This window comes from Rana temporaria, chromosome 10 (genome assembly GCF_905171775.1).
Source record: "Rana temporaria chromosome 10, aRanTem1.1, whole genome shotgun sequence".
In the NCBI taxonomy this organism is placed as follows: Eukaryota; Metazoa; Chordata; class Amphibia; order Anura; family Ranidae; genus Rana; species Rana temporaria.
The window spans coordinates 86536399-86561521 of NC_053498.1; the positions used below are offsets into that span (position 1 = coordinate 86536399).

At 43.1% G+C, this 25123-nt stretch overlaps 1 protein-coding gene across 1 annotated transcript; it reads left to right on the plus strand.

Moving 5' to 3' along the window:
- The first annotated feature begins 1234 nt into the window (after positions 1–1234).
- LOC120915284 (axin-related protein-like) lies at positions 1235–22112 on the plus strand. Its single transcript, XM_040325663.1, has 12 exons — positions 1235–1546; positions 6839–6968; positions 7885–8522; positions 10146–10268; positions 11475–11565; positions 13537–13677; positions 13994–14259; positions 14825–15019; positions 15177–15356; positions 16368–16457; positions 17710–17871; positions 18878–22112. The coding sequence occupies exons 2-12, from the start codon at positions 6864–6866 to the stop codon at positions 19002–19004; spliced, it is 2118 nt and encodes a 705-aa protein (XP_040181597.1). The 5' UTR covers positions 1235–1546; positions 6839–6863; the 3' UTR covers positions 19005–22112.
- Positions 22113–25123: the final 3011 nt, after the last annotated feature.

Sequence of the window (25123 nt, forward strand, 5' to 3'; positions counted from 1 at the left end):
CAAATTACCAGGGGGGCCACATTAAACTGGAACGGGGGCCGCAATTGGCCCCCGGGCCGGACTTTGGACATGCCTGCCATAGGTGATCAAATACCACCAAAAGAAAGCGCTATTTGTGAGGGGAAAAAAGGACATACATTTTATTTGGATGCAGTATCGCATGACCGCGCAATTGTCAGTTAAAGTAACGCAGTGCCATATCGCAACAAATGGCCTGGTCATGGGGGGGGGGTAAATGAAGGCTTTGTTATTTTCTTTTAGCAGGGTTCTCTGAGACCTGAAAGTTATTTGAAGGGTTCCTCTGGAGTGAAGAAGAATTGGCTTTGTGTCTTCTGGGGCCCCTGAGGGCCAGAGGTGTGCATGTGTCCCAGGGAATGGCGTCCTTGTCACTTTTCTATGACTGGCCCGGTGACAGGGTCTCTTATACGGATAAATGTGTGACGCGTTTTCCCGCGAGGAATGTTTCTCACCGACAGGCTCGTCTTTAGTAGCCGGCAAACAAAAGCAGTGCGATTTTTGCTGCATAAACTAAATCCTTTCAGGTCACTTGGTTGAAAAACAAGAAAAATCCGAATTAAAACACATGCTAGCACTTAGCAGAGAGAAGTAAGGGAAAAAACTTCCCTAATCATTGACAAATGTGGAGTGCATGTGATTCCTCATCTCTGAAATGTGTTATTTATTTTTTTGTTTCCTTCTAGTTGTCCCCCCTCCCCCCTTTCCTCTGCTCATCCAGTTCAGGAACAGTTTGATTTTGCAAGTTTGAAAAATCTTCAATCCCTTCCCCACCCCCCCCCCCCTCCCCTTTCCTCGGCCTCCTGGCTGGCGGCACTGGAGGGGTTAACAGTGATTGAAGGCTCTTTGAAGATGGGATGAAAGGAATAGCTGCTGGAGACTCTGCGCGCTGATTGGTCCGGCGCCCTTCAAAGGACTCTTTTTCTTAACCAGAGGGGGGAGTCTGGCTTTAAGAAAGGAATTCAGAAATCCCAGGTCCTGGCAGAGACACCGACACAGGCGAACCCTTCAACCGGCTCGGAAAAATCCCCAGCCGCCTTATTTCAGCAGAAAAAGCGATTCCCCGTCTTTAGAAGTCCCCGGGAAGGACGAGGGGACGGTCGGGAGATTTTTTGAAGGGCTTTTAGACGCTTTGTAAGGAGAGGCGCTTGTATGGGGCTTCCAGGACGCAGCTTTCAGTGATCTCCACTGATGTTTCATTAAAGCCATAACACCCCTTTGTTCTTTTGGCTTTGTCCCCAGGGGGAGTGAAAAAGGGCTTTTTGGTTTTGATTAAAAAAAAAAAAAAAAAAAGTTCAGAGAGGAGAGAGAGAGAGAGGAGGGGAGAGGAGTCCTTCCAGTTCTGGATTACCCGAGGAAGGAAGGAAGGTGGGAGCTCCGCTCTGCACACAGCAGCCTGCTGGATTACAAACTTGGAGCTTACATGGGAGGACCGCCGCGGCCATGAGTCAGCTACCCCGGCCCTCTGCACCGCTCTGATCCGGGAATACCGACCGACACACCGACCGATACACCGGGATCCGCCTGGGAGGTGAGTCATCGCAACTTTACCAGCACTAAGGGGGACCGATCTGGTGGCTCCCCGGTGTCCCGGGACCAGGAGGGTGCTCCCCCCCCCCCTCCTTACCGGGATCACTTCTACACACCGGACCGGGGACACCGACCGCATATGGCTACATTGTATCCGATCACTTCCCACATACATTGTATCCGATCACTTCCCACATACATTGTATCCGATCACTTCCCACATACATTGTATCCGATCACTTCCCACATACATTGTATCCGATCACTTCCCACATACATTGTATCCGATCACTTCCCACAGATCTGATCACTTCCCACATACATTGTATCCGATCACTTCCCACAGATCTGATCACTTCCCACATACATTGTATCCGATCACTTCTTATATACATTGTATCCGATCACTTCTCATATACATTGTATCCGATCACTTCCCACAGATCCGATCACTTCCCACATACATTGTATCCGATCACTTCCCACATACATTGTATCCGATCACTTCCCACATACATTGTATCCGATCACTTCCCACATACATTGTATCCGATCACTTCCCACAGATCTGATCACTTCCCACATACATTGTATCCGATCACTTCCCACAGATCTGATCACTTCCCACATACATTGTATCCGATCACTTCTTATATACATTGTATCCGATCACTTCTCATATACATTGTATCCGATCACTTCCCACAGATCCGATCACTTCCCACATACATTGTATCCGATCACTTCCCACATACATTGTATCCGATCACTTCCCACAGATCTGATCACTTCTCGTATACATTGTATCCGATCACTTCCCACAGATCTGATCACTTCCCGTATACATTGTATCCGATCACTTCCCGTATACATTGTATCCGATCACTTCCCACATACATTGTATCCGATCACTTCTCGTATACATTGTATCCGATCACTTCCCACAGATCTGATCACTTCCCGTATACATTGGATCCAATCACTTCTTGCACATCCGATCACTTCCCATACATTGTATCCAATTACTTCCCATATACATTGTATCCGATCACTTCTCACATACATTGTATCCGATCACTTCCCACAGATCTGATCACTTCCCATATACATTGTATCTGATCACTTCCCGCAGATTTGATCACTTCCCATACATTGGATCCAATCACTTCTTGCACATCCGATTACTTCTCACAGATCCGATCACTTCCCACATACATTGTATCCGATCACTTCCCACACATTGACCAACTTTTTCAATGACGTTGCCAGTTCCGCAATGCTGCCGCTGGATCTATACATGTTCTGTACACCCATGACCATTTATTTCTTATTTGGCCCTGTGATCGGATCTATGTGCCCGGACGTGTACCTGATCTGCTCAGATCCACTTTACAATGAAGTTCCCAATGGTGGCCCCAGGTCTGCACAGGTTCTCCTGACCTAATGAACATCTATGCCAAGTGATCTGTAGATGTGCCCCTGGACTGTGGCAGAGGCAAAGCAGTGTGATTTTTCTCTAATTATTGGCCACATACCTTTTACTTCCCATTAAGGAAGAATAGTTCTGTCATACAAGCTCATTTACATAATCTTACAGGGGGGAACCTGGAAAACAACCAAACGCCCTGGGCTGGCAGAGGGGCATCTTGGTGCCTACAGGCTTGTGTTATGGAAAGTCGGCAATGCTGTTCCCTAATGCTGCGTTTATTATATACAGCTTATTTATGTCTAAAGTCAAACTTTTTTTGTTTGTGAGGAGGTTGGTTTTCTATTTCTATTGATGCCCTCTCTGGCCTGATGACCATTGGCAGTGTGACTGGAATCGATACAACTCCAAAATTCTGAATTCTTACCAAAATGGGAATGCAGAGGAAATCTTCCACTGGGGGGCGCTGTCTAGAGGAGGATTTTCCAAACTTTTGAAGAGATCTCTTCTCACTTCCTGTTGTCTCGGAGACAGGAAGTGAGGTTAAATCTTCACAAAGCAAAAAAAAACTTGACAAGCGTCATCTTTCTCCACTCTATTCAAAAGGAAAACAAGTTTTGCCTTTTAACATTACTCCCCTGCTGAGTGATTTAAGTTTCTGTCCCAGTTTTGTAGATCTGTCCTGATAGTAAACCTGCTCTGATTTACTTTAGAATAAAATTCCCAATGTTGCTTTCAGCGCTTCTCTATCTGCTAAACCATAAGGGAGGTTGCTTTTATTTTTTTACTTTGCATTGGCAATGCCATGTTCTCTGTTTGCAGTTGTTGTGAAGTTTTCCTTTGGTTGGCGTAGTGGCTGTGCGATTTGTTGCACGCATTTCATCTTTTCATGGAAGTTTTGAAGGCACTTTATTGCGTGACGTTCCCAGTGTTCTCCATGTGGGATGTAATGGATACAAGCGTGGCTTAAGCCCCCCTCCCCCTTGATGTGTAGTCAAGTCCTTAATAAAGTAACGAGCTGTGTTTTGTGGCCTAGAGGTTCTGATTTAATTCAGAAGAATTTCTTTTCTGGTAGATCCTGCGAGGACGACTTGTAACGTGGTGGCTTTAATAATGTTGTGCTTAGCCTAACGCCGCATTGTGCGCATTCTTGATTATCAAAGTATGCAGTGTGTTCCAGTGGAAGAGGATACTACACCCCCGCCAAGCTAAATATTTTCTGAAAGGTCGTTCTCACCTACCCCACTATGGGAAATGAGAGGCATCAATTTGCAGGGAGGCTTTCATGTCCTGTGCAATCCAAAGCTTGCTCTGTGTCCCAGCGGGGGGGGGGGGCTCTGGATGCAACCCCCAAGTGTCACGCTTTTGAAATGAAGTTAACCGGACACCAATGGTCTATTTAATTGGGGGTCAGATGTAGGTAAATTATCTCATTGTCTGGGTCTTTACTCAGCAGGCCTGTATCGGAGCTAAGAAAAGTGGAGACGTTGTCAATAGCAACCTCATTCCTTTCATGGTGCTTTAAAAAAAAAAAAAAAAAAAATTGTGGTTGATGCGCGAGATCAAAAATCCTTTACTGATCCATTGCATTACGGTGCATCGCTGCAACAAGTGTGGCGGAGCACTTGGCCTGCGTACATCAGAAAAACTTCTGCAGGTGGATCAACGTGTGTTTTCTGCCCCATATACTCCAATGGCAGCGCATTAAACATGCAAAAGTGTGCAAAAATTCCGTCAGCCAGCTCATTTTTAATAGTGCATATTGTAAAATACTTTTTTTTTTTTTGTGTGGCGCTAAATATACATTTTGGGGTGCAATTAAAAAAATCGCAGCGCAACAAATGTACTGGCAATGCAGAAGTCTCAAATGGGTCTGTAAAGCAGAAGTGCTTAAAAGCACAGTACAGTAAAACCTTTGGTTTTGGTTCCAGAAACATGCTTGTAATCCAAAGCACTTGTATATCAAAGCATTTTTTACAGGGTATAAAAGTGGAGAGGCCCCTTAAGTGTAGCAATAAGTTGTACCTTCATTAAATGTAACCATATTGCTACACTTAGAAGCTCCTCTCTTCTTTTTTATACTCAGTTGTGACATGACGCTACTCTTATATCAAGACATCGCTTGTATATCAAGGCAAAATGTATTAAAAACCTTTTGCTTGTCTTGCAAAACACTCTCAAACCAAGGTTTTTACTGTATAGTGTGTTTATGGGAATCCCCTTTGTAAGTTTACTGATTTTGGGACCCCCTTTATAACCCCCACAGAATGTGTTCTCATACCCTGGGGCCACAGAATAATCTTCAGCCTGCAAGCTGGCCTCGAGTTGCTAGGGGCAACAGCAGTATTTTGCGTTCTCTTGTATAGAGGAGCTGCGGTGTGACCTATCGTGGCTCTCATGCTGTCTGCAGGCGAGGGGCAAAGTGGGCCTCAACTGTATAGTATTTCATGAGAATTGGTGAAATATTTCTTGCTTCCCTTATCCGCAAATGTCTGTGAACTTGTACCTATAAAAGTGTTCAAACATCTGGATATATTGGACGCATTCACTGGTATGCTGGGGAAGAGAGAGCCTTTGGCCCACCTGTTGTGAATAATTTTCTCTTGAAAAACTCTACAGGGTGACAGGGTATGGCGTAAGTCATGTTGAAAAGGAGGAAAATGGATCCCAGATGGCCATTTACTTGTAATAGAAACTTGCAGTTCCGGAGGAGTTATGGGCTGCAGTCTAAAGTGGATTCTTCCCTTAATGCACACTTAATGATTCACAATAAACTTTATGAAGCCAAGAGCAAAAACACATTTTCACGACTGCGCTTTTGTGTATGTTTTCACCCTGCGTGGTTCGGCCGCAGTGTACAGGCCGCAGCCTTTTCTCAGGAAATAAAATTTCATTTTGTTTGGCATTGTGTTATTGGCTGTAGCCACAAAGGCAGATGATACGAGTCACAGGGATGTATCCTTTTGCCTGAGGCTCTACAAACAGGGAACACGTTTGTGTATGCTGTATACTGGCCAAGCACACAAAATGAATGCTGTGGGGCCTATTTACAAAGTTTTATTTCACTTTCTGCCAACCTCCATTTAAAAATCCCCTGTAGGAGACGGATGAAACATTTATGTTTTGCTAGTAGTAGATGTCTTGGGGCACTTGTGAGTGACATGCGCAAAACATTTACAACTTGTTTCGGGAGCAAAACACGAAAAATCTTTTTAAGGGTAGGCACAAGACTCTCTAGTTGCCATGTCATACAGTCTCTAATTCTCTTAAGGCCAGTTCACATGAGACGCAGTTCCGTGTGCTTTTTTTTATTTTTTTCTGCACAAAATGCATGCACAGTGTTTTTTCCATGTATTCCAATGGCTCTAGTTCACACAGGCAGTCAGTTTCCAGTCAGTTTCTGCATCGGAAACTGACTGCATGGTGTGAACTAGAGCCATTGGAATACATGGAAAACACTGTGCATGCATTTTTAGTGCAGAAAAAATGTACACAAAACTGAACGGAATTGCATCTGGTGTGAACTGGCCCTTATATACAGCCCCTTTTTGGTGGAGTAGCGCAGTCCAACGGTAGCGTAATATTTAGACCAAAGGGGGTGGTTGGCTACAAATGATGTCATTGGTTAGTAGTAAACTGGGGTTTGCCTGTACAACAAGCTATTGCCTTTCATTCAGCATACACCAGAGACCATTACTGCAAGCCACAGACGCTTTATTGTGTTAAGCCTTTCATTCAAATAGGTGTGTCTCTGGCGCTTTCATATACCTGTGATAACGTTGGGACACTGTTCCCTCTAAATTAGGGAAATGTTTCATCATGCATCTCGTGAGTCATTCTTCACTAACGTGTAATTTCTTTTATCAGACAGTTGTCACAACTTCTGGCAGCCATGAGTTCTGCTGGGGTGCTGACCTGCATGCCAGACTCAGGACGAATCTTCAGGGAGACTTCTATACGCCCACCAGTGCCAGGCCAGGAGACCAAGAATTATAAGGTAAGCTTTTATTACTCCTAAGAGATAATGCCCATGTACACATTCACCAACTATATTTGGGCCTGCTCTGAGCAACCCATTCGCCTTCTATCTATTTATTTTTCGCAACATTTTCAACAGAGGAGCCCTTAAAATAAATTTCCAGGCTTGGTGGGGGGGGGGGGGCTTCTAAAAAATTACTACTGGTGTGGTGCTCAGTAGGAGGAATGTTCCTTAAACTTGTGGTCATTGGAAATAATTACGCCCTTACAGATGGCTTAAAAAAAATTAGAGCTTTTGGGCGGGAAACCCGGCCGTGTGTGCTCCACCGCAGGTTTTCCCCATAGGTAAACTGCCGGGAATCCCGGCGGGGAAAAAAAACATGTTCTCATTTTTCCTGGCGGTTTTCCTGTCAGGAAAATTGCGATGGAGCATACACATGGCTGGTTTTCCCGACCAAAAGCTGTCATGGCAGTTTTCCAGATGGGAAAACCGGTCGTGTGTATGAGGCATAAGAGGTAGAACTTACCCATTGCTCATGGAACACCTAGTTACCTCTGGAGGAACCCTAAGGTTCCATGGAAGTTTGTTTGAGAACCCCCTAAACTAGCATAATATCTATGCTTGTTACAAAATTGTTGGCAACTTCAGTCATAATCTAAACCCATTTGGCCAACTTTCTAAGGCAAGAAGAGTAATTCAATTTCTTTTCAATTAACCTGATTGCTTTATATAGAGCATATATGCTTTGTGTACAGATTGGCACTGGTACAGAGTCGCCCATACAACCTAACCAGCATGAAGAATTGATGATCTAAATACAGTCAAAACTTTCTTCTAATGTTTTTATAATTGAGGTCTGTCTGTTAGTACTTGATAAACCTTGCCACAGAGTACCATGCTAACCAACTTTTTTTTCTTGTTTCTTTCAATTAAGACCGAAAAATTCAGTATGGAGCCACAATATTTTGAGCAACAAATGAAGCACAAGGAAGAGCCCCTTAGAGAGGCTGAAGGTTGTGTTGCCAACGACACTCGTTTCTCTCGGTGGGGCAGATCCCTCAATCTTTTGTTGGATGATCAAGATGGTGCTACACTCTTTCGGATGTATCTGGAAGGGCAGGGCTTGGTGGATCTTCTAAGCTTTTGGTTTGCATGCAATGGCTTTAGAGCCATGGACCCAGCAGAACCCAAGACTTCAAAGACAGCCAAAGCCATATACCGTTGGTATGTACAAAATAGCCAGGCTGTTTCAGGACGTTTAAAGCCAGCTACAAGGGCCCAAGTGAAGGAATGTGTTAAGAACCAACAGCTGAATAGGACTTTGTTTGACCAAGCTCAGCAGGAGATTCAGAGGGCCATGGAGCAAGAGGCCTTTCCTTCCTTTTTGCAGTCTGACATATGCAAGGAATACGCTCATGCTGTGGATAGTCCCACTCCGGATAGCCCTGCGCCTGGTCTCCCTACTCTGACTGAGGATGAGGAATTTGGCGGGTTCCACCACTATAACGTTGGTTCGGGAGGAATGGGGAAACTAAACCGTGCCTTCACACGTTTGCCACCTAGAAACCAAAGGTGAGTCCCGCAAAAATAACTTTTTTTTTTTTTTTTTTTTATGGCGTGGTGGGTTTATTTTTTATTTTTTTTAATAGTTTTTGCATTTGATAGGATTTTTATTTTTATTTTTTTTTGATGGGTTAATTTTTTTTTCTTCTTCTTTACTTCAAGCTATTTTGTTTGTTCTCCGGCACTTTTTCTTCATTTTCTTTGTTCCTCCTCTCCTTGTGTTAAAGGTTAACTTAGCTGTTATTCCTTTCCCTGAGCTCACATATCTTTGATGTGAACAAAATCTCTCCCTGCTCCAGAGATCAAAGAACCATATCCATGAAGCGGGCCGGGCTTTTTTCTTTTTTTTTTTTTCTCCCTCTATGCTCCCCCCTCCCTCCCAAGATGCCTTACTGTTTCAAAGCCTTCTTATCTTTATAATGACTTTTTTTTTTTTTTTTAAATAACAGTTATTCTTTTTTATGGTTTATGTTGGATTAGATAGTAAATCTGTTAGACGCATCAGTTTAGAAGATATATTTTGAGCTACAGCTTTTTTTCTTTTTTGGTTTGTTCAAACTTCATGCCATTTAAAAAAAAAAAAAAAAAATTAGCAAACAGCCAAGTGTTTTTTTTTTTATTTTATTTTTTTGCCTGATGCTCAACCAAGAAAGTGGATTTGATACAGTAATGTGTCAATACAATAAAAGCTCACAGTAATGTGAAACCATGCTAGAGAAATTCCAGAAGAAAGAGTTCATGTGGCAGAAGATTTTACAGATAACGCCTTAAATTAGACTTGGGTAGAAACTAGATTTTAACTTTTTGGTGCCAGTTGCCCTACATGCAAGTCAAGTTGGCATTTTCTCTAAACGACTGGTCTTTCCAGGAAGAGGGGCACAACTTTAAATAGAACATTGTGAAGGCCGTCAAGCCCTCTCTTGACATTGGATGTGTATGTTGCCTTGTTTGTGGACCTTACTCGACCCAATTCCATTTTTGGAAATACCATTTGTTTTTAAAGCGGGGTTCCGGGCATAATTTTTTTTTTTTTTTTGCAATCTCCATTACAATATTATGAATATTCATTAAAACATATAAATAAAGCACGACCAGTACATAAACAGTTGCAAAAACGTACCTGATATCATCTCAAGGATCTTGTGGCCGTTTCCATCATAGCTGTGGGCATTATGAAGCCCAGTTCATGTTTCTTCCTGGATTTTCTGAGATGCATGCTGGGATTTTTAGGCACAGTAATGCCCAGAGACTCGTGGGAAATGAGTGTCATCATTTCCCAGGAGGCAATGGGGTCTTGGGATAGGAAGGTCTACCACCTTGGACTAGAAACTAGGCAGATTACGAAATCGGCCTAGTAACAGCCATATAGAAGTGAGTAAAACATTTTTTAAGATTAAAGCCAAGCTGTTCATAAAGTCTGTTTTTTAGGGTGGAACTCCGCTTTAATGTAACAAAATGGTGGCACTTGTTGAGGACCACTTTAAAGTAACTTGCGTCACGGAGGTAAAACCTGTTAAAATGTCGCCTGCAAAAGAGGCTTACCTGTCCTGGTGCCCATTCTTTATCAGTTACCTAACATTTTTCAAGCTAAGTTTTCTAGTATTTAATCTATTTAATCTGTATCTTTTACAGATCCCATCTGCGGAAAACTGAACCAGCCTACCAGTACTATGCCCCTGCAGCAAGTATCAATGACAGCGAGATTTCAAGCGATGCCCTAACAGAAGACAGCATGTCTATAACAGATGGTAGTGTGTAAGTATTTGATCTTTACATAATCATGCCAAGGTCAAATGCATATTTCTTTGCCTTGACCTCACTTTCTTTAGCGATGGAAGGAAATATTTAGGTCCATTTCCAATGTTAAATGCTGTGATCTAGTACGTGTGAAGGCAAATCGCATAACATGAGGGGAAATGGTAGCATCCCAAAAGGAAATGCAGGAGTTAGAAGAGAAATAATTCCACATGCTTGGACACGTTTAGATTTCTTTGGCAGGTGGTCATGCAGGCCTCTGTTCTTTCAACATGTAGACTGCCAGAGGGTACAGGTCAAGAAACACATGGCCTCTTGCTTTTCATTTTCCTATTGTTAAAGACCATGCATGGAATTTTGTTGCTCACTGCAATGAAACTGCCAAGTGCATTGCTCCCATAAGAAAAGTGCGTGTGTGTGTTCATTTGGCACCTTTACATCATATTTTGTTCCTTGTAACATTTCGATGTCAGGCTGTATGTCTTGTCACACAGGGCTGTGCTCTGTCAGAGCTTTGTAAATCTCAACTAGATGGAAATGTCCCAAAAAATAGGTTATGTATTGTGAACTGTAAGGCTGCGTACACACGGCCGAGAAACTCGACGGGCAAAACACATCGTTTTGCTCGTCGAGTTCCTTGTTCGGCTGTCAAAACTCTTCGAGCCAAATGTTCCCATTGCCCAACGAGGAAATGGAGAACATGCTCTTTTTGGCTCGACGAGTTTCCCGACGGGTTTCTCGGCGAAAAGTGTACACACGACCGGTTTTCTCAGCAGAATACGTCTCCCATCGAGTTTCTTGCTGAATTCTGCCAAGAAAACCGGTCATGTGTACGGGGCCTGACACAAAAGCTTTGTTATTGGCAGCTAGAAGAGGGAATTTTCTAGGTTGCCTATAATGAGACCTAAGGAATCCTGTTGGTGAGACAATGCTCTTGCACAGTCCAGTTGGCATGCTGCAAAACTGCAGTAGTAGAAAATGTCTCCTTCCATACTATGAAGTTTGATGGTATTGGGACTCACAAGTGGTCAAATAAAATTGCAAACACTTTAGCATGTTCTGCTTTTTCCATACATATGATGACTGTTTGTAGGTGTTTTGTAGTTAAAAATTAAACTCTAGCTAAATTGTTAGACAGTCAGTTGTGTGTTGGTTTTTATTTTTTTTGTTATACAACTTCTAAAAACCCTTTTATCTTACTAACAGAGATGGAATTCCACCATACCGCTCCAAAAAGCAAAGGGAAATCCATAGAAGTGTCAGTGCCAATGGACAAGTGCCTCTGCCTTTTATTCCTGTAAGTATTTTGTCAAGTGTCTGCATAGGCAATGCTAATAATGAATGTCCCTTCTATGCTGGCTTATTTCTATAATCTCAGCCCTTGATAATGGTGTTCAATGGCCCTTGGTTTTGGTACGGTTTTAATTGGCACATATACGGTTTTCGAGTAATCAATGACATGTTGTTGTTGTGTATGTTGCACTCTTTTTGGTTCAGGTTCACCAGAACAAAATCTGGAGGCCTAAAAAAACACAGATGGATGGCATACAGAATTTCCTAATATGAGGTTTAAAATTGACCACCTGTATTAAAGTCTCTATCGTGAGATAGAATGGAGGCTTCCATTGCAAGCCTCCTGAAAATGCTAGGTGCCTTGTCTGACTTTAGTATGTTGGGTTCCCAGTCCTAGAACATTCATGGAGTAAATGAGTGTCAGAACCATTCCTCTTCATACTTTGGGTCAGCAAAATGTCAAGGAACTAACATTCTTAAAGGAGAATTCATAATTGGCAACCTCCATTAAAAAGATTGTAACGTCATGGTGTTTCGTTTCTAGCAAACAAAACATGTTATACTTTGCACAGAGCAGCCCTGATCCTCCTCTTCTTGGGTCCTTTGGAGCTCTTGGCCCCTCCCTCCTCTGGGGGCAGCTGAGCCGCAGTTTTGTGTGTCCATTCAGACATGGAGCTGCGGCCTGGCCCCACCCCTTCTCTCTTCATGGCTGACTGGCTTTGACAGCAGTGGGAACCAATAGCGCCACACTGCTGTCTCCTCCAATAGGAAGGGGCGTCCCGGGCAGCCGAGACACTGCTGCAACATCGCTGGATCTAGATGAGGCTCAGGTAAGTATTAGGGGGCTGCTGCACACAGAAGGCTTTGTACCTGAATGTATAGAGAGCAAAAACTTCTGCCTTATAACCACTCTAAGCTCTCACTACAGTTAAACTCTACATGGTCTGTTCACATTACCACTTAAGCTTGCATTGGGTGGGTTAAGAAGTCCATAGATTAGTCATTTGTCTCTTTAACCAGCGAGGTGAACCAAAAAAAATGAATATTTAGTTTTTATTATGTTGGCATACCAAAGTCAACTGCCTGACCTCAAGAGACCATTTCCTAGCTATAGAATGTGCATTCTGTGAGGTCAGGCAGCTATCAATGTCAGGTAACCTCCTAAAGCTGAAACTCCTCTGATTCAGCAGGGACTGGCTGAAATTCAATCCTTGCATGGACAGGCTGGTTGTACAGTAGTCGATCTACCGATTGACTTCTGTGCAACCAGCCTGTCAGACTTTCTCTGCTTGATCAGCGCCACAGGCTGTAGAGCAGCAGGGAGGATGCCTCCATCCAGATTGAATGTGTGGATGGGGGAATTTTTTTTTTTTTCCCCATAAGCCCATCCAGAATGATTGTGGATGCAAATACCTGCTTCATATGCCAGAGCCTATCAGCACCACAGCAGCAGTTGGCTTGGGTGCTTTTTGGATCTCGATGGGTCCACTCCTAATGTGCTTTGTACCGTTTCCAGTCATTGCTGTTGCAGGGCAAATCCAAATCTGTAATTTTGGGCATCTAAAATCTATCAAGTCTGGGGGGGGGGATACCAAGTTTAAGGCCAAGCGCAGGGTGCTGTAGTAATCCATGACAGCGATCATAATTTGTTTTCCTGCCATCTGACCTTGTATTCCAAATGATTTTGCTTTGGGTTGATACGCTTCACTATTGTACCATGCTCCTGAATAAGCCTATTGTGGGCATAGTTGGTAATGAAATGCAAGGAAGACTTCAGATTTTTAGAATGCAATGTCCTATGGCATCCTGTCAGATTTGAGTTTGTCATCAGACCATTGAAAAACAAATTCTGATTGGTTGCTGTGATTTAGCTACTTTGTCTTATTTTATATAAGCATATTACTTGTCTGCTGTGTGTTTATTATTACAGCAGCCAGACTTCTTTTCCCTGAACATTTTTTCTTTGTTCTTGCAGAGAACCTTGCGCCCACCAGCTGAAATGATGCCAACGAACCCTGCAGAATTTGCTGCAAAACTAATGCTAGCTTTGGAAAAAGTTAAAAAACAAAGAGACGCAGAAGAAAAGCTGGAAGAAAAGCTGCAGAGGTTGAAAGAGGTAAAAATCTTAGAAACTTTCCAGGAGGGAGGCAGTAGTTATCGGCACCAGCAGAAAAATGTCTCTGATCGTAGCGTGCACCTGGCATTATGACAGGTGACAAGTTCAGGCATGCAAATTGTAGAATACCACTGGAGTCGCCTTTGGCAAGGTTCTGCCCTAAAGATACAAGAGTAGCTTTAATTGCTTTATACTCTTCAAAAGGCAGGCTAAAGACTGACAGTGTGGCTTGGTTGAACTATGAAACAAAATTTGGGGCTGGAATGTTGAAAGAAAACAATATTTTGAGAAAAATGTGTTTTTCTTATCCTAACAGGAAGAAGAGAAAGCGGAATATGATATCCCTCCATCTAACGACAACGTGCCAGCTGCTTCCTTTGAGGATGACCCACAGTCTATACTGGATGACCACGTATCAAGGGTCTTGAAGACGCCAGCAAATCTGTCGCCTAGATCTCAATCCCCCTTCATTCAAAGAAAAGCCAAAGGTCAAAGCTTAACTTCCTGTCACTTGAGGCCAAAAGCTCCCCCAGGAATGGAGGCACCTGTCGCACAGAATGTAGAGCAACGCAGTTCTGTGAGGTATGTATGCCCTTGCCAGTGAGAGGGGGGGGCCTGATGTCGTGTGTGTGTTTGAATTGGAATATGTTCCTTTTTTGAGGCTGGCACCTATGCAGCCCCAGACTTGACATTCTCGCATGCATTGTCAGTGCCTATAGATGCAGTAAAACCTTGGTTTGCGAGCATAATTCGTTCCAGAAACCTCTTTGTAATCCAAAGCACTTGTATATCAAAGCTTTTTTTTTTTTTCAGGGTATAAAAGAGAAGAGGCACCTCTAAGTGAAGCAATAAGTTGCTAAATATTCCTTCAATAAATGTAACCATATTGCTACACTTAGGGGCTCCTCTTTTTTTTTTTTTTTTTTTTTTTTTTATACTCTGTTGTGACATGACGCTACTCTTGTATCAAGACATCACTTGTATACCAAGGCAAAATTTATTAAAACATTTTGCTTGTCTTGCAAAACGCTCTCAAACCAAGTTACTCTGAAACCAAGGTTTTACTGTACCACTAAATCATGCAGATTATCACTACTGCTGTACATGGCTTATTTTTCTGTACACTTACATTTATGTACTTCTTTAGTTCCCAGGGTACAAAAAGTTTCAGAAAGCCAGAAGGCTGTGCAACGGCACAGAAGCCGGAGGAGGGTCAATCCGCGGTTGGGCTGACCACTCCACTTTCTGCCGAGCAGGAAATGGAACGCAGCCATAGTGTCTTGCAGTGGGTTCTTGACAGTGCCAAACTGATGAAGAAACATAATCGGGATGCTACCACCAAGTAAGTTATGCAGTTGGCAAATGTTTGCTACATGTGCAGTAGCTGAAAAATACATTGCATACGCTTATTCTACGACTTCCATGTCATAGTGGTTGAAACTGATTGACTGACTGCTGAAAGTCTATTTGCTAACAAATACTTTTTTTTTTTTTTCTAGTGTAAACCACTGCCCAGAGATAAAGAGGACGACGCATCGCACAGCATCCCAGCCAGCGCATCTGTTCCTGCAGGATACCTCTATGCCACCTCTTAATGCTCCTAATACCCTCGACCAGCTAGAAGAAGCCCGCAGACGCCTAGTTGAGGAAAAAAGAGTTCCAAAACTTCATAAAAACAGGTAAAGATCAAAGGGATTGTGAAACAGCATTGTTCGTGACGGCCCGTGGTTTCTGCATGTCTGATAGTCCACAGCGCGTGATCTTACTGCTGTGATTGCAGATTTGTGTACAGAATTGCTTTTCCTTGAAAGTGTGGATCGTTATGTTGCCTTTGTGTGTGTGTGTGTGTGTGTGTGTGTGTGCTGCAACAAGTAGTAATTTTTGGTAAACGCAACCGTCCCTTTTGTGCATCATTACATTGTGAATATTGTAAGGGCATAATCCACTGAACCTTTTGGGTGGACCTCATTCTGTTGCATCTGCTTCCGGCTCCACACATCCCACTAAGGCTCCGTGGTGAGGTTTCCCACAATAATTTGAGTCTCTGATCCTTTCGTAAAGCCACAACGAAGGCACGTCACTCTCTGGAAGTTTGGATTTCCCTATAATACTTGGTCTTGGCTTTGTAACAGACATGACAGCAGGGTGGAATTGGACATTGTGTGTGGGTGGGTTTTTTTTTGCCACTTGAGTTTAAACATGATATAGGGCTCTGAGCCCTTCCTTTTTGTGTGTGTGTGGGGTTTTTTTTTTTTTTTTTGATTGGTCTACATTGTACCAGATTACACCTCAGTCTTGAACTAGGAAGGGGTCAGAGGTCCAGCCACAGCATGATCCCTTTCGGGGTGGCCAGAAGTAAAAAGGATATAGGAAGCCGGTGTGGGGTTCACCCGCCAAGAACCAAGCAACACTGAAATGCCATAAAGCGTTTCAATTTGACCAGCCTTTTAAGCTGCTGAATGTTGTGCTTGGTGTCACCGAACACCATTGTTTGAGTTGTACCTTATTTAGGTTCTTTAGGTACTTGATAGCTGAAAAATCAGCTAAAGATGCTGGTTCATATAAGCTGGACACTTTGTATTTATAAAGGGATGTCTTTATTGCACTGTGTCATGTATGTAAATCAAATAATGTAAATCTTGCCTAGCTGCTTAAGCGCAAAAGCTTAATACTGTGTGTTTGTACTCCAGGTGTGCGCCGTCTACAACGCTGAAAGAAAAAAGCAAAGCTGCTGAGAGTGTTTGCTCCTCTGGCTTCTCAACACTGAAAATCTCTGAAGAGTAAGTACTCTGTCTGTGATCTTGTGTCACTTCTGCACTGTAGCAGTTTTCATTGTTTTTCAGAAGCTTAGGCTACATATGTGTATTTATTTCAGTGTGCTTGTGTTCCCTTTCCACTGAGCTCCTTTCCCTTCTTGGTTCTTGGCTTTGAAATGCAGAGGTGGTCAGACTGTTAAGCACAAGGCAGTACAACGTGTATATTGCTGACATCAAGCATATTTAGTTGGTGGCTTTCTCTGTAGCACTCTAAGTAATTGTAGAGCAGGGGTGCCTAACCAGTGGCTCGCAGAGCCCTCTGATGTGGCCCGTGACCTCCTGCTCTGGGATGGCTGGTTGGCAAGCCCAGAGCATCAGTGTTGTGAATAAAGTCAGCGGTAGAGGAAGTAAGTGGCTTTTCAGAAAGTGCACCACACATGCAGGATATAATCAACGTCTATGGCAAAGTGCAGCTAACCGCCACATCCACATATTGGGAAGACCACAGACCATCAGTGTAAAGCAGCCTTAGGCCCCTTTCACACGATCGGTCCAACCCAATCGGACCCTCCATTCACCTCTACGGAGCGGCAGATGTAAACACTTTTGTCCGTATACACCTGCCTACATCCGATCAGAAGTGGATCCCTCCCCCTTCCATCTGATTGGATCAGAGGGCCTATAGAGTAGATTGGACCGTGTCTGTTTTGCATATGCAGGACTGGACACAGACCTGTCATCTGCTCACTCCGCTCATTGTGGCCCACAATTGGTTACTAAGTCGCTTCAGTGGCCCTCGGCCTTCATTGTGGCCCACAACTGGTAACTAAGTCGCTTCAGTGGCCCTCGGCCTTCAAAAGGTTGGGCACCCCTGTTGTAGAGGTTTTTATTTATTTTTTCATTCTGTTAAGGGGGAAAAACCCTTATGAATTTAAAATTAACCTGCAATCCTTGTCACGTGGGCACCTGTAGAGACAATTGGGTCATTGAATAGAGTCTGAGCTCACTACAGACAGTCAAGAGTAGGCCTGACTGCAAATGCCAGGAGATGGGGCTCCTAGAATGTCTTTTCACAAGTACCCTAATCTTGGAAGACCAGCATAGGAAGAAGTGATCATCACTACTTTTCCTGACAGTTAATGAACCCAAATTTATAGTGCAAGCAGCAATACAGTGCCCTAGAGGCAATTGAAACGCATGTCAGGTGTACTCTCTCTCTCGTCTCGTTCTCCTAATTTTATTTTTACTCGCTTAATTTTTGTTTTTATGTTTATAGGCTGAAGTCCGCTAAAAAGTTGAGCAACGATCAAGTGCAAGGAGGTTTAGCGATTGTTTACTACTTTTGTGGCGAAAGAATCCCTTACATGATTCGAACGAAGGAGCCAAGCTTGACTTTGCAAGAATTTAAAGAGCTGCTGAGCAAGAAGGGAAGCTACAAGTAAGTACTGAGGTTTTCATATAATGAGGGTTATATGGTAATACAGTAGAGCTAAAAGGAAAGCAAGGCATTACAGCAGATCTTAACTGCATGCAAGCACCAAAAACACGATTTGTCAATATTCAAAGCAAACTTCCATTCATCCATGTCTCCATGCTTTGTTTTTTTGAAATGACTGAAAAACAGTCCCCCCCCCCCCCCCCCCCCAGTATTTCTGGCTGTGGCCATCTTGAGTAAGGGCAAATTAAAGGAGAAGTCCAGTCTGAGATTTTTAGGCTGGGCTTCTGCTATGGGTCACATGAGTGCAATTAGTTTGAAGTCCGCTCTCATCACTGCCATCAGTCTGGGCAGCGCGTCATCACGACTTCCAAGTCGGGATCCTCCAGCTGCCCTGATCGATGGCAGTCTCAGCGAGCCCCTTAGACAGCCTCTCCCCGCCCCCTCCACAGCTCAGCACTCCAATGAGCGTGGAGAAGCGGAGAGGAAAGACTCTGACTAACAGTCGGCAGCTTTCCTCTCAAAGATCTGTGAGAACCGAGCCATCGGCGATGTTCGGTGGCTCGGTTCTCAGTGCAGAGATGGTGAAGGACAGATGGAGCATCGGTCTGATGCTCCATCCATCAAGGCAAATGTGAATCAAAAAATAAATAAAACGTCTTTTGATGTAGAACTCCCTGTAATCCATCTGCCCTTAGCTCAGGAGTGCGTGCTTAGCGGAGAAAACCCCTCCCCTTCTGAAGACTCCTGGGATGTATGAGATTTGCCAAGGCAAGAAACCAGGAATTAACTAAAGAAATGTAAAAGTTTAGAAAACTAAATGTGATCTACTTTCCTAACGCTAGCAGCATGAGGATTAAATATCAATGTTGATTGGGAGATTGGCTCCACTTTAATCTATAGCAACCAATTGGAATTTTTTTCTTTTGAGTGGCATGATAAAAAGCAGACTGCTGATTTTGATGTGGACACTGATTTCAGAGAGTAACCCCCTACTTATTGTTTTCAGATATTACTTTAAAAAGGAGAGCCAGGAGTTTGAATGCAACGCTGTATTCCAAGAGATCTCCGAGGAGGACGCCGTACTGCCACTCTACGAAGAAAAGATTATCTGCAAGGTGGAGAGAGCATGTTGAATGTACACTTGACACAAGTGAATAGCATCTTGGTGCGGCTTGTAGAAGTAAAGTCTTGCTGGACGATGGGACAGTACAGCAAGGTGGAAAAATGGAGAAGGACAAAATGGATAAAGCAAAGATTTTAAGAGATTGAACCAACTGGCATGTGGAAGTATAAATGGAATGCCTGCCTAGAGGAAGGGACAACGTTGTCCGTTGGGTTGTTGCGCAGGGATGCAGTATGTGAAACGGAAGCTTGTGATCTTGTACTGTGGATAACATACCGAATTCTGCTTTAACAAAAACGGAACTTTACGCGGAAGCAGGTTTTCCAGGTGCAAAAAGTGAAAATGCTCACTTTCTGAATGTTTAAGGCCACGAAGTATATTCAGGTACATTTTATGTACATACTTCAGTGTATTTATATAGCACATAGCTCTTTTTTTTATTTTATTTTTATTTATGGACAGGAGGGGACTTTGCCATATAACATAGAGCATTGCCTGCTATGTTGTGAATTACCACTACAAAATCCAACATTGCAAGTCTATGGATAGTCAAACACCCTTACTACAGAACCTGAAGAGCTGATCGTCATTGGTCAGTTGTGTCTCATGGAATGAGGTCAGAACCTGGACCATTCAGAGCAAAAAAAAGAAAAAAAAATTCAACATGCCATCAGTTTGAAGAGTAAAAGCTTCCCTGTATGTTCAGCTAATGCTAAATATTGATCTATGGATGACGGCTACTTCTAGGAGACACCTTTTTCTATTTCTGGTCATCAAGCTATGCAAAACGGTTGATCCAAATGCTGCTAATTCAGTTTGCTGGTGGCATTCTTGTCTCGTTTGTAAAGCAAGAATTCACAGCCAATACTGATCAGAGGGATGTTGCCATCTGACATTTTTACTTTTAAGTCTATTTTGAAATACCTTTTTTATAGCTGAATTTTACATTGTGGTACTAGTTTTTAATATAGAGGTAAACTGACCCTCTGTGTTTGCAATCGGAGGGTCTCATCAGTTTCTCCTTAGATTTGTTCTGTTTTAGGAACAGATTGGACTGTTTATGTGTTTGTTTTTTTTTTTTTTTGTTTTTTTTACGAGATTAGGAATTTTTATTTATATAATTACATTAAAATACAACACATATTGCAGGACAGACATTGAATGGACAGAGAAGAAGAACACTTGTGTAGTGCAGAGCAGCAGCTTTCATTGGGGGAAATGGAAATGTAGATCCTCTCAGCCGCAGTTCCCAGGGTGCGCCGTGCCGAGTTGTCTTTTCAGCTCCTCAATTTCCCTTAGAAGGTTCCGAATCTTCTCACCATGCATCCGCAGGTCTCTGGGTTGCAGAAATTCTCAGCCGTATCTGTACCAGTCACAGGAAGTGGATGGCGTGAAATTTCTCCGGAAGGTTCTGCCCTCATCGGTTGTGTCTGAGAAGTCAGAATATTTGGTTTTTCCGGTCCCTTTGAAGGCGGACTTTCTGGTAGGAGCCGTTTGAGACGCGGGCGGCTTGGCTGGTTTCCTGACAGGAGGGCCGTCTCCTTTCACCGGGACAAACTTCCTCTGCGACATCAATAAAGGAAACCGCATCTTTCTTCCCAAGAGGTTGGATTGTGGCTTTAATGAGGTTTTCTGGGAGCTCAGGTTAGGTGGCGGCTGTAGAGCGGAACTTCCTGGCTTGGTGAGGAAAGATTTGATTCCAGTAGATGGCGCTGTGGATATGTCAGGAGTCAGATCTTGTACAAAGGTGGTGACATTCTGCGTCGCCAATCCTCCGCTGCTCAGAATGCAGAGCTGTGTTGGAGCGCCGGGGAGCTTGGGTTGCAGAGCGCCAGACCGGGGCTTTGCCGCAGCAGCTTTCAGAGTCTTGAGGCCGCTCCCGACAAGCTTGCTCGGTGCCATGATCCCCGATTTCTCCTCCATGTTCTGCTTTGTGTTGCCCCCATTAGGTCTTGGCAAGCCTGACCGGGCCAGTGGAGGTCTAATACTTCCCCTAACAGGAATACCCCTTTGTGGAATTTTGGAAGTCATTGGCTCCTTCGTTTGTCCTGTGGGATTTTGGCACAGAGATAGAGCCCGGCAGGGGGTATACCAGTAGTTTGGAAGTATGGCGCAGTTCCTTGTACCTCTTTGTTCTGTGGCTTGTGACCTTCATTCCTGGGCGCCATCAGTTTAGACTGCGTGCTTGCACAGTCTACTGTTGGATCCTTGTGTGGAGGCACCATCACACAGCCCAGGGACACAGTCGGATTTTGCGGTTTAGCGTTCTGAAAGAGGAAATTGTTATACCCTGGGTTTTGATGGTTTGATACCATATCTTGGGTGGCAACGGTGACACAACCTTTTGATACAAGCTCCCGAGTAGTATTTTGGACGCAAACATTATGGTTAGATACCATCTTCTAAATCGTATTGGGGATGCAAGTATCTTGGTTTGAGACAATCTCATGAGTGGCATTTACTCTGCCATTGTCTTTAGTCACCAAAGCAATTTGATGATCATCTTTTTTTGGATCCAGCATGAAGGTCCCATCAGAATGCATTTCGCAGGGCTCACTGTGATCCTGTTGAGCGAAGTATATGGACAAATAGAACTGAAGCCATAGCGACTAATTCTTATACTCTGTTTTAAGGGTTTATTTTTCTCCCTTAATTAACTTAAAGGGTTTGATTGCCTTCTGTACATACTGTAAAAGCACAAAAACATGCCTTTTATTTAAGCAATAATAGAAAACTGGGCATTTAGTAGGCATTTTAAGCCTCTTGCATATTTAGATGCCCTGTTTAAAGGCTGTACCTAACTTTCTCATCCAGACCTAAAGGATACACTTGTACCAGGTTGTCCATCTAAAGTCCTGGCTGTATCTAGACAAGAACACACGGCTTTATTTACTAAAACCGAGAGTGCAAAATCTGGTGCAAAGGGGACTCCAGGCCATCAGGGACTGAGTTGGACAGCACTGGTGTAACAAATGCTAGGTTCACACTTCTGTATGCCGCTTTGGGTGCGGGAATCACAGTTATTTCTTCACCTACAGTGCAAACGCACTGCTTTGTAAAATCGCATGATCAAAAAGACCATGCCATTTCCATGCAGCCGTGTGTTTTTTTTTTTTTTTCTTGCGGAAACGTGGGCCCGGCAGCCCATCCTTTGAATGGGCTGTTGTGCCCGTGCAATAGCAGCTTGCAAAAACGCATAGGTGTGAACCTAACATCAGACCTCATTCACAAAGCGGTTTGCATGCGGTTTTAGGCTTTTTTTTTAAAAAACCTATAAATGCACCTGATGATGACTTTAAAGTGTTACTAAACCCACAACAGTAAAATCATTCTGTATATGCAGTAAAACATACTTGTTCTACTCACTGTGGAACCTAAGGGGTTAATCCTCTGCATTGTGTTAAAAAAAAAAAAAGCGCTGTTTAACCCTGTCTTTGAATCTTCTTCCACTGTCCCCTAACCATCTCACAAGATGGAGCCTTTGGAATCCATTCTGCACATGCTTCGTTTGGTGTGTGTATCAGAGGGGTGTGTTTTTTGGAGGGTGCACGTGATCAGCACACAGGGCCAGTCAGCCCTGTCCAGACAGAGGGTCAGGGGTCCTGCAGCCTCATGGGACAGTCAGATTAGTGAATACAGGGTCCTGGGTTTAGTAACACTTTAAATTGTATCATTCATACTGTTTTTTTTTTTTTTTTTTTACTTGGCTTTACCTTGGCTGCATTATATATATAATTTTTTCCAGACTAATTCCTCCTGCATTTAAATAACACGCAGCAGGGAAGTGTGAATGAGGGCTAAAAGTGAGGTTTTGCCATTTTCACGCTAAACTACTGTGAGTTCAGTGTTATGTAAATTCCCATATTCGTGGTGCCTGGTGGACCGTTCACCTGATGTGGAAGGCCTGCAGTTTTGGGGGTGCAGTAACATATGTTTTTACAATTTGTCATTTAATGGCGCAGCACTTGCCATGTAACCAGTGTCTCTTACCTGGAGAAGGTGAATGTGTGTTTTTTTTTTTTATAGATCTAGAACTAGTTATAATATGTCTATGGACACCTGAGATGAGATTCTAAACAAGGTGAAAACACATTTGATTAGAACTGGGACACCTCATTACAAACTGGACCAGCAGGGATTATATATTTTATTTTTATTGCCTTTCAATTAAGCTGCCACTCCAGTAATGAACTGCCCCCCAAATCTCTGCTGTCACATGTGCTGGAAGAAGGGCAGATGACATAGAACTTGTCTCTGCATACATTGCAATAATACCATCTGCTTTGCCTATTCCTTGTGTGCCATGCCTAGACTAGTTCTGTTCTCGCAGTGCCAAAAGCTGACTTATTTTACATGGCAAGACTAAAAAATATATATAGAATTTGATTTGTGCAGCATTTTTAATAAAAAAAAAAAAAAATTAACGTAGACCATTAAAATTTGCCTTCTATGTTTGCATTTCCATACTAAGCTGTTGTCCAACGGCTGGAAAGTGCAGTTATTCTGCGCAAATAGGGGATCGGTATTTAGAATTAAAAATATTGTATTTTTGAAATATGTATTTTTTTTTTTATTCTTTCACTGTCCAAATTGATAACCAATGGATTCTCCTGTTACCCTAAGATGAATTTCAGCTCAAAATGCTAATTTCTCTAGTTGAACTGCAGCTGTTCACAAACTCCAAATTTTACTATATTATTATTATTTTTTTCTCTGGAATGCAATTGTAAATGTGTTAAATATATAAAGATAACTATTTAATTCATATTAATAAAGTATTGTTCTCATCTTGGTAACATGGTTGCCCGGATAATCCTATGCTTGGCAACACCTGTTTTAGAGGTGTTGGGGGAAATAAGTCTGCTGTTACAGGGAAAGAAACTGAAAAAAATAAAAAATAATTAATACCTGTAACAGCAGATGATGATGTGGTAGCCAATCATTTGCCAACAGTTTTATACAGTAATTCATATTTTTTATATCTAATTATATACACTTGTATAAATATAAATACATTGTTTTATATATTTCAGAGTGATTAATTAAGGTGTATAAAATTGAAAACATTTTCCTATTCTACAAAATGTAAAAAATGAGCTGAAATAAAATTTATATTTTTTTTGAAACTTTGTGTGTGGTGAATTTTCACAGGAAAGCTGCATTTTAAAACGAACTTGTTGTGAGGTAAATGAGTGCTGCAATGACTGAATGCTCCCCTTTTTCTTCTTTTATTGATTAATCGGGTTTAAAGTGTGTTTAGCTTTTTCAAGTGTAAAACATCTGTTGATCCTGTAGTTCCAGTAAGTTTGCGGTCTATGGTATCACTCCAGGACAGAATGGGACCGTCAGAATCACTAGATGAAACTGAGGCATAAAAAGAAAACAAATGCAGCCATCACCTCTAAAGAGCCAAAAGCTGCAAAAGACACTATTGGTTCTTGAATTTAGATACACTAGGCCAGCCCCCAAAATTTCCACTTGCCTACTAGCATTTGGCGAGTGGATTTAAGCTGGGGGAGAGTGATGACAGGGCTGCATGACCAATCTCCCTCCAATCTGTGCCTAGACTTAGAGTCCCGATGAGATTGGCGGCCGAAGAGGAAAGGTGCATGCTCGGGGGGGGGGGGGAAAGTAGTCTGTTGAGCCGCGCACAGGCAGAGCAGTACACAGGTGCTCTCCTTACAATTCTCATTAAGCCATGGGACCTAACAGTATGACCTCTCTGAGCCTGCCCCCCTCCCCCGGGCCCCGACCAATGTAGCTGGAGAGCAGAAAGTAATGAGTGAGGTGGAGGAGGCAAAAATTACCACTCCGGTGCAGCGCTTACTGAAAGTTGCCCTGACATGAGAGCGGCAGCCTTCTAGTTTGTGCAGTTTTCTTCTCCTTGTGCTCTATGTAAGTGTCCAACAGTTTAGCCTGAGCACTGTGAACAGACTGGTCTCAAGGTACGCTGTGCTATGGTGTCAATGGCTGTGCAGTTGTGTGGATCTCAGCGCTGGATTGTACTTCCTCCTGCTGTGCTGCAGCTCCTCTCTGCCAGCCTGAATAAAAGGGGAAAGTGGGGACATGCAAGCGTGGAGCCGCAAACACAGGCTCCTGATGATGAGATGAATGGGAGAGAGAGAGACG

What these genes read in the sequence shown, in the direction of transcription:
- LOC120915284 (XM_040325663.1), top strand. Translation starts at nt 6,864, where the DNA reads ATGAGTTCTGCTGGGGTGCTGACCTGCATGCCAGACTCAGGACGAATC. An exon ending in AGGAGACCAAGAATTATAAG is followed by an intron (nt 6,969 to 7,884) that starts GTAAGCTTTTAT and finishes CTTTCAATTAAG; the next exon opens with ACCGAAAAATTCAGTATGGA. An exon ending in CCAAAACTTCATAAAAACAG is followed by an intron (nt 15,357 to 16,367) that starts GTAAAGATCAAA and finishes TTTGTACTCCAG; the next exon opens with GTGTGCGCCGTCTACAACGC.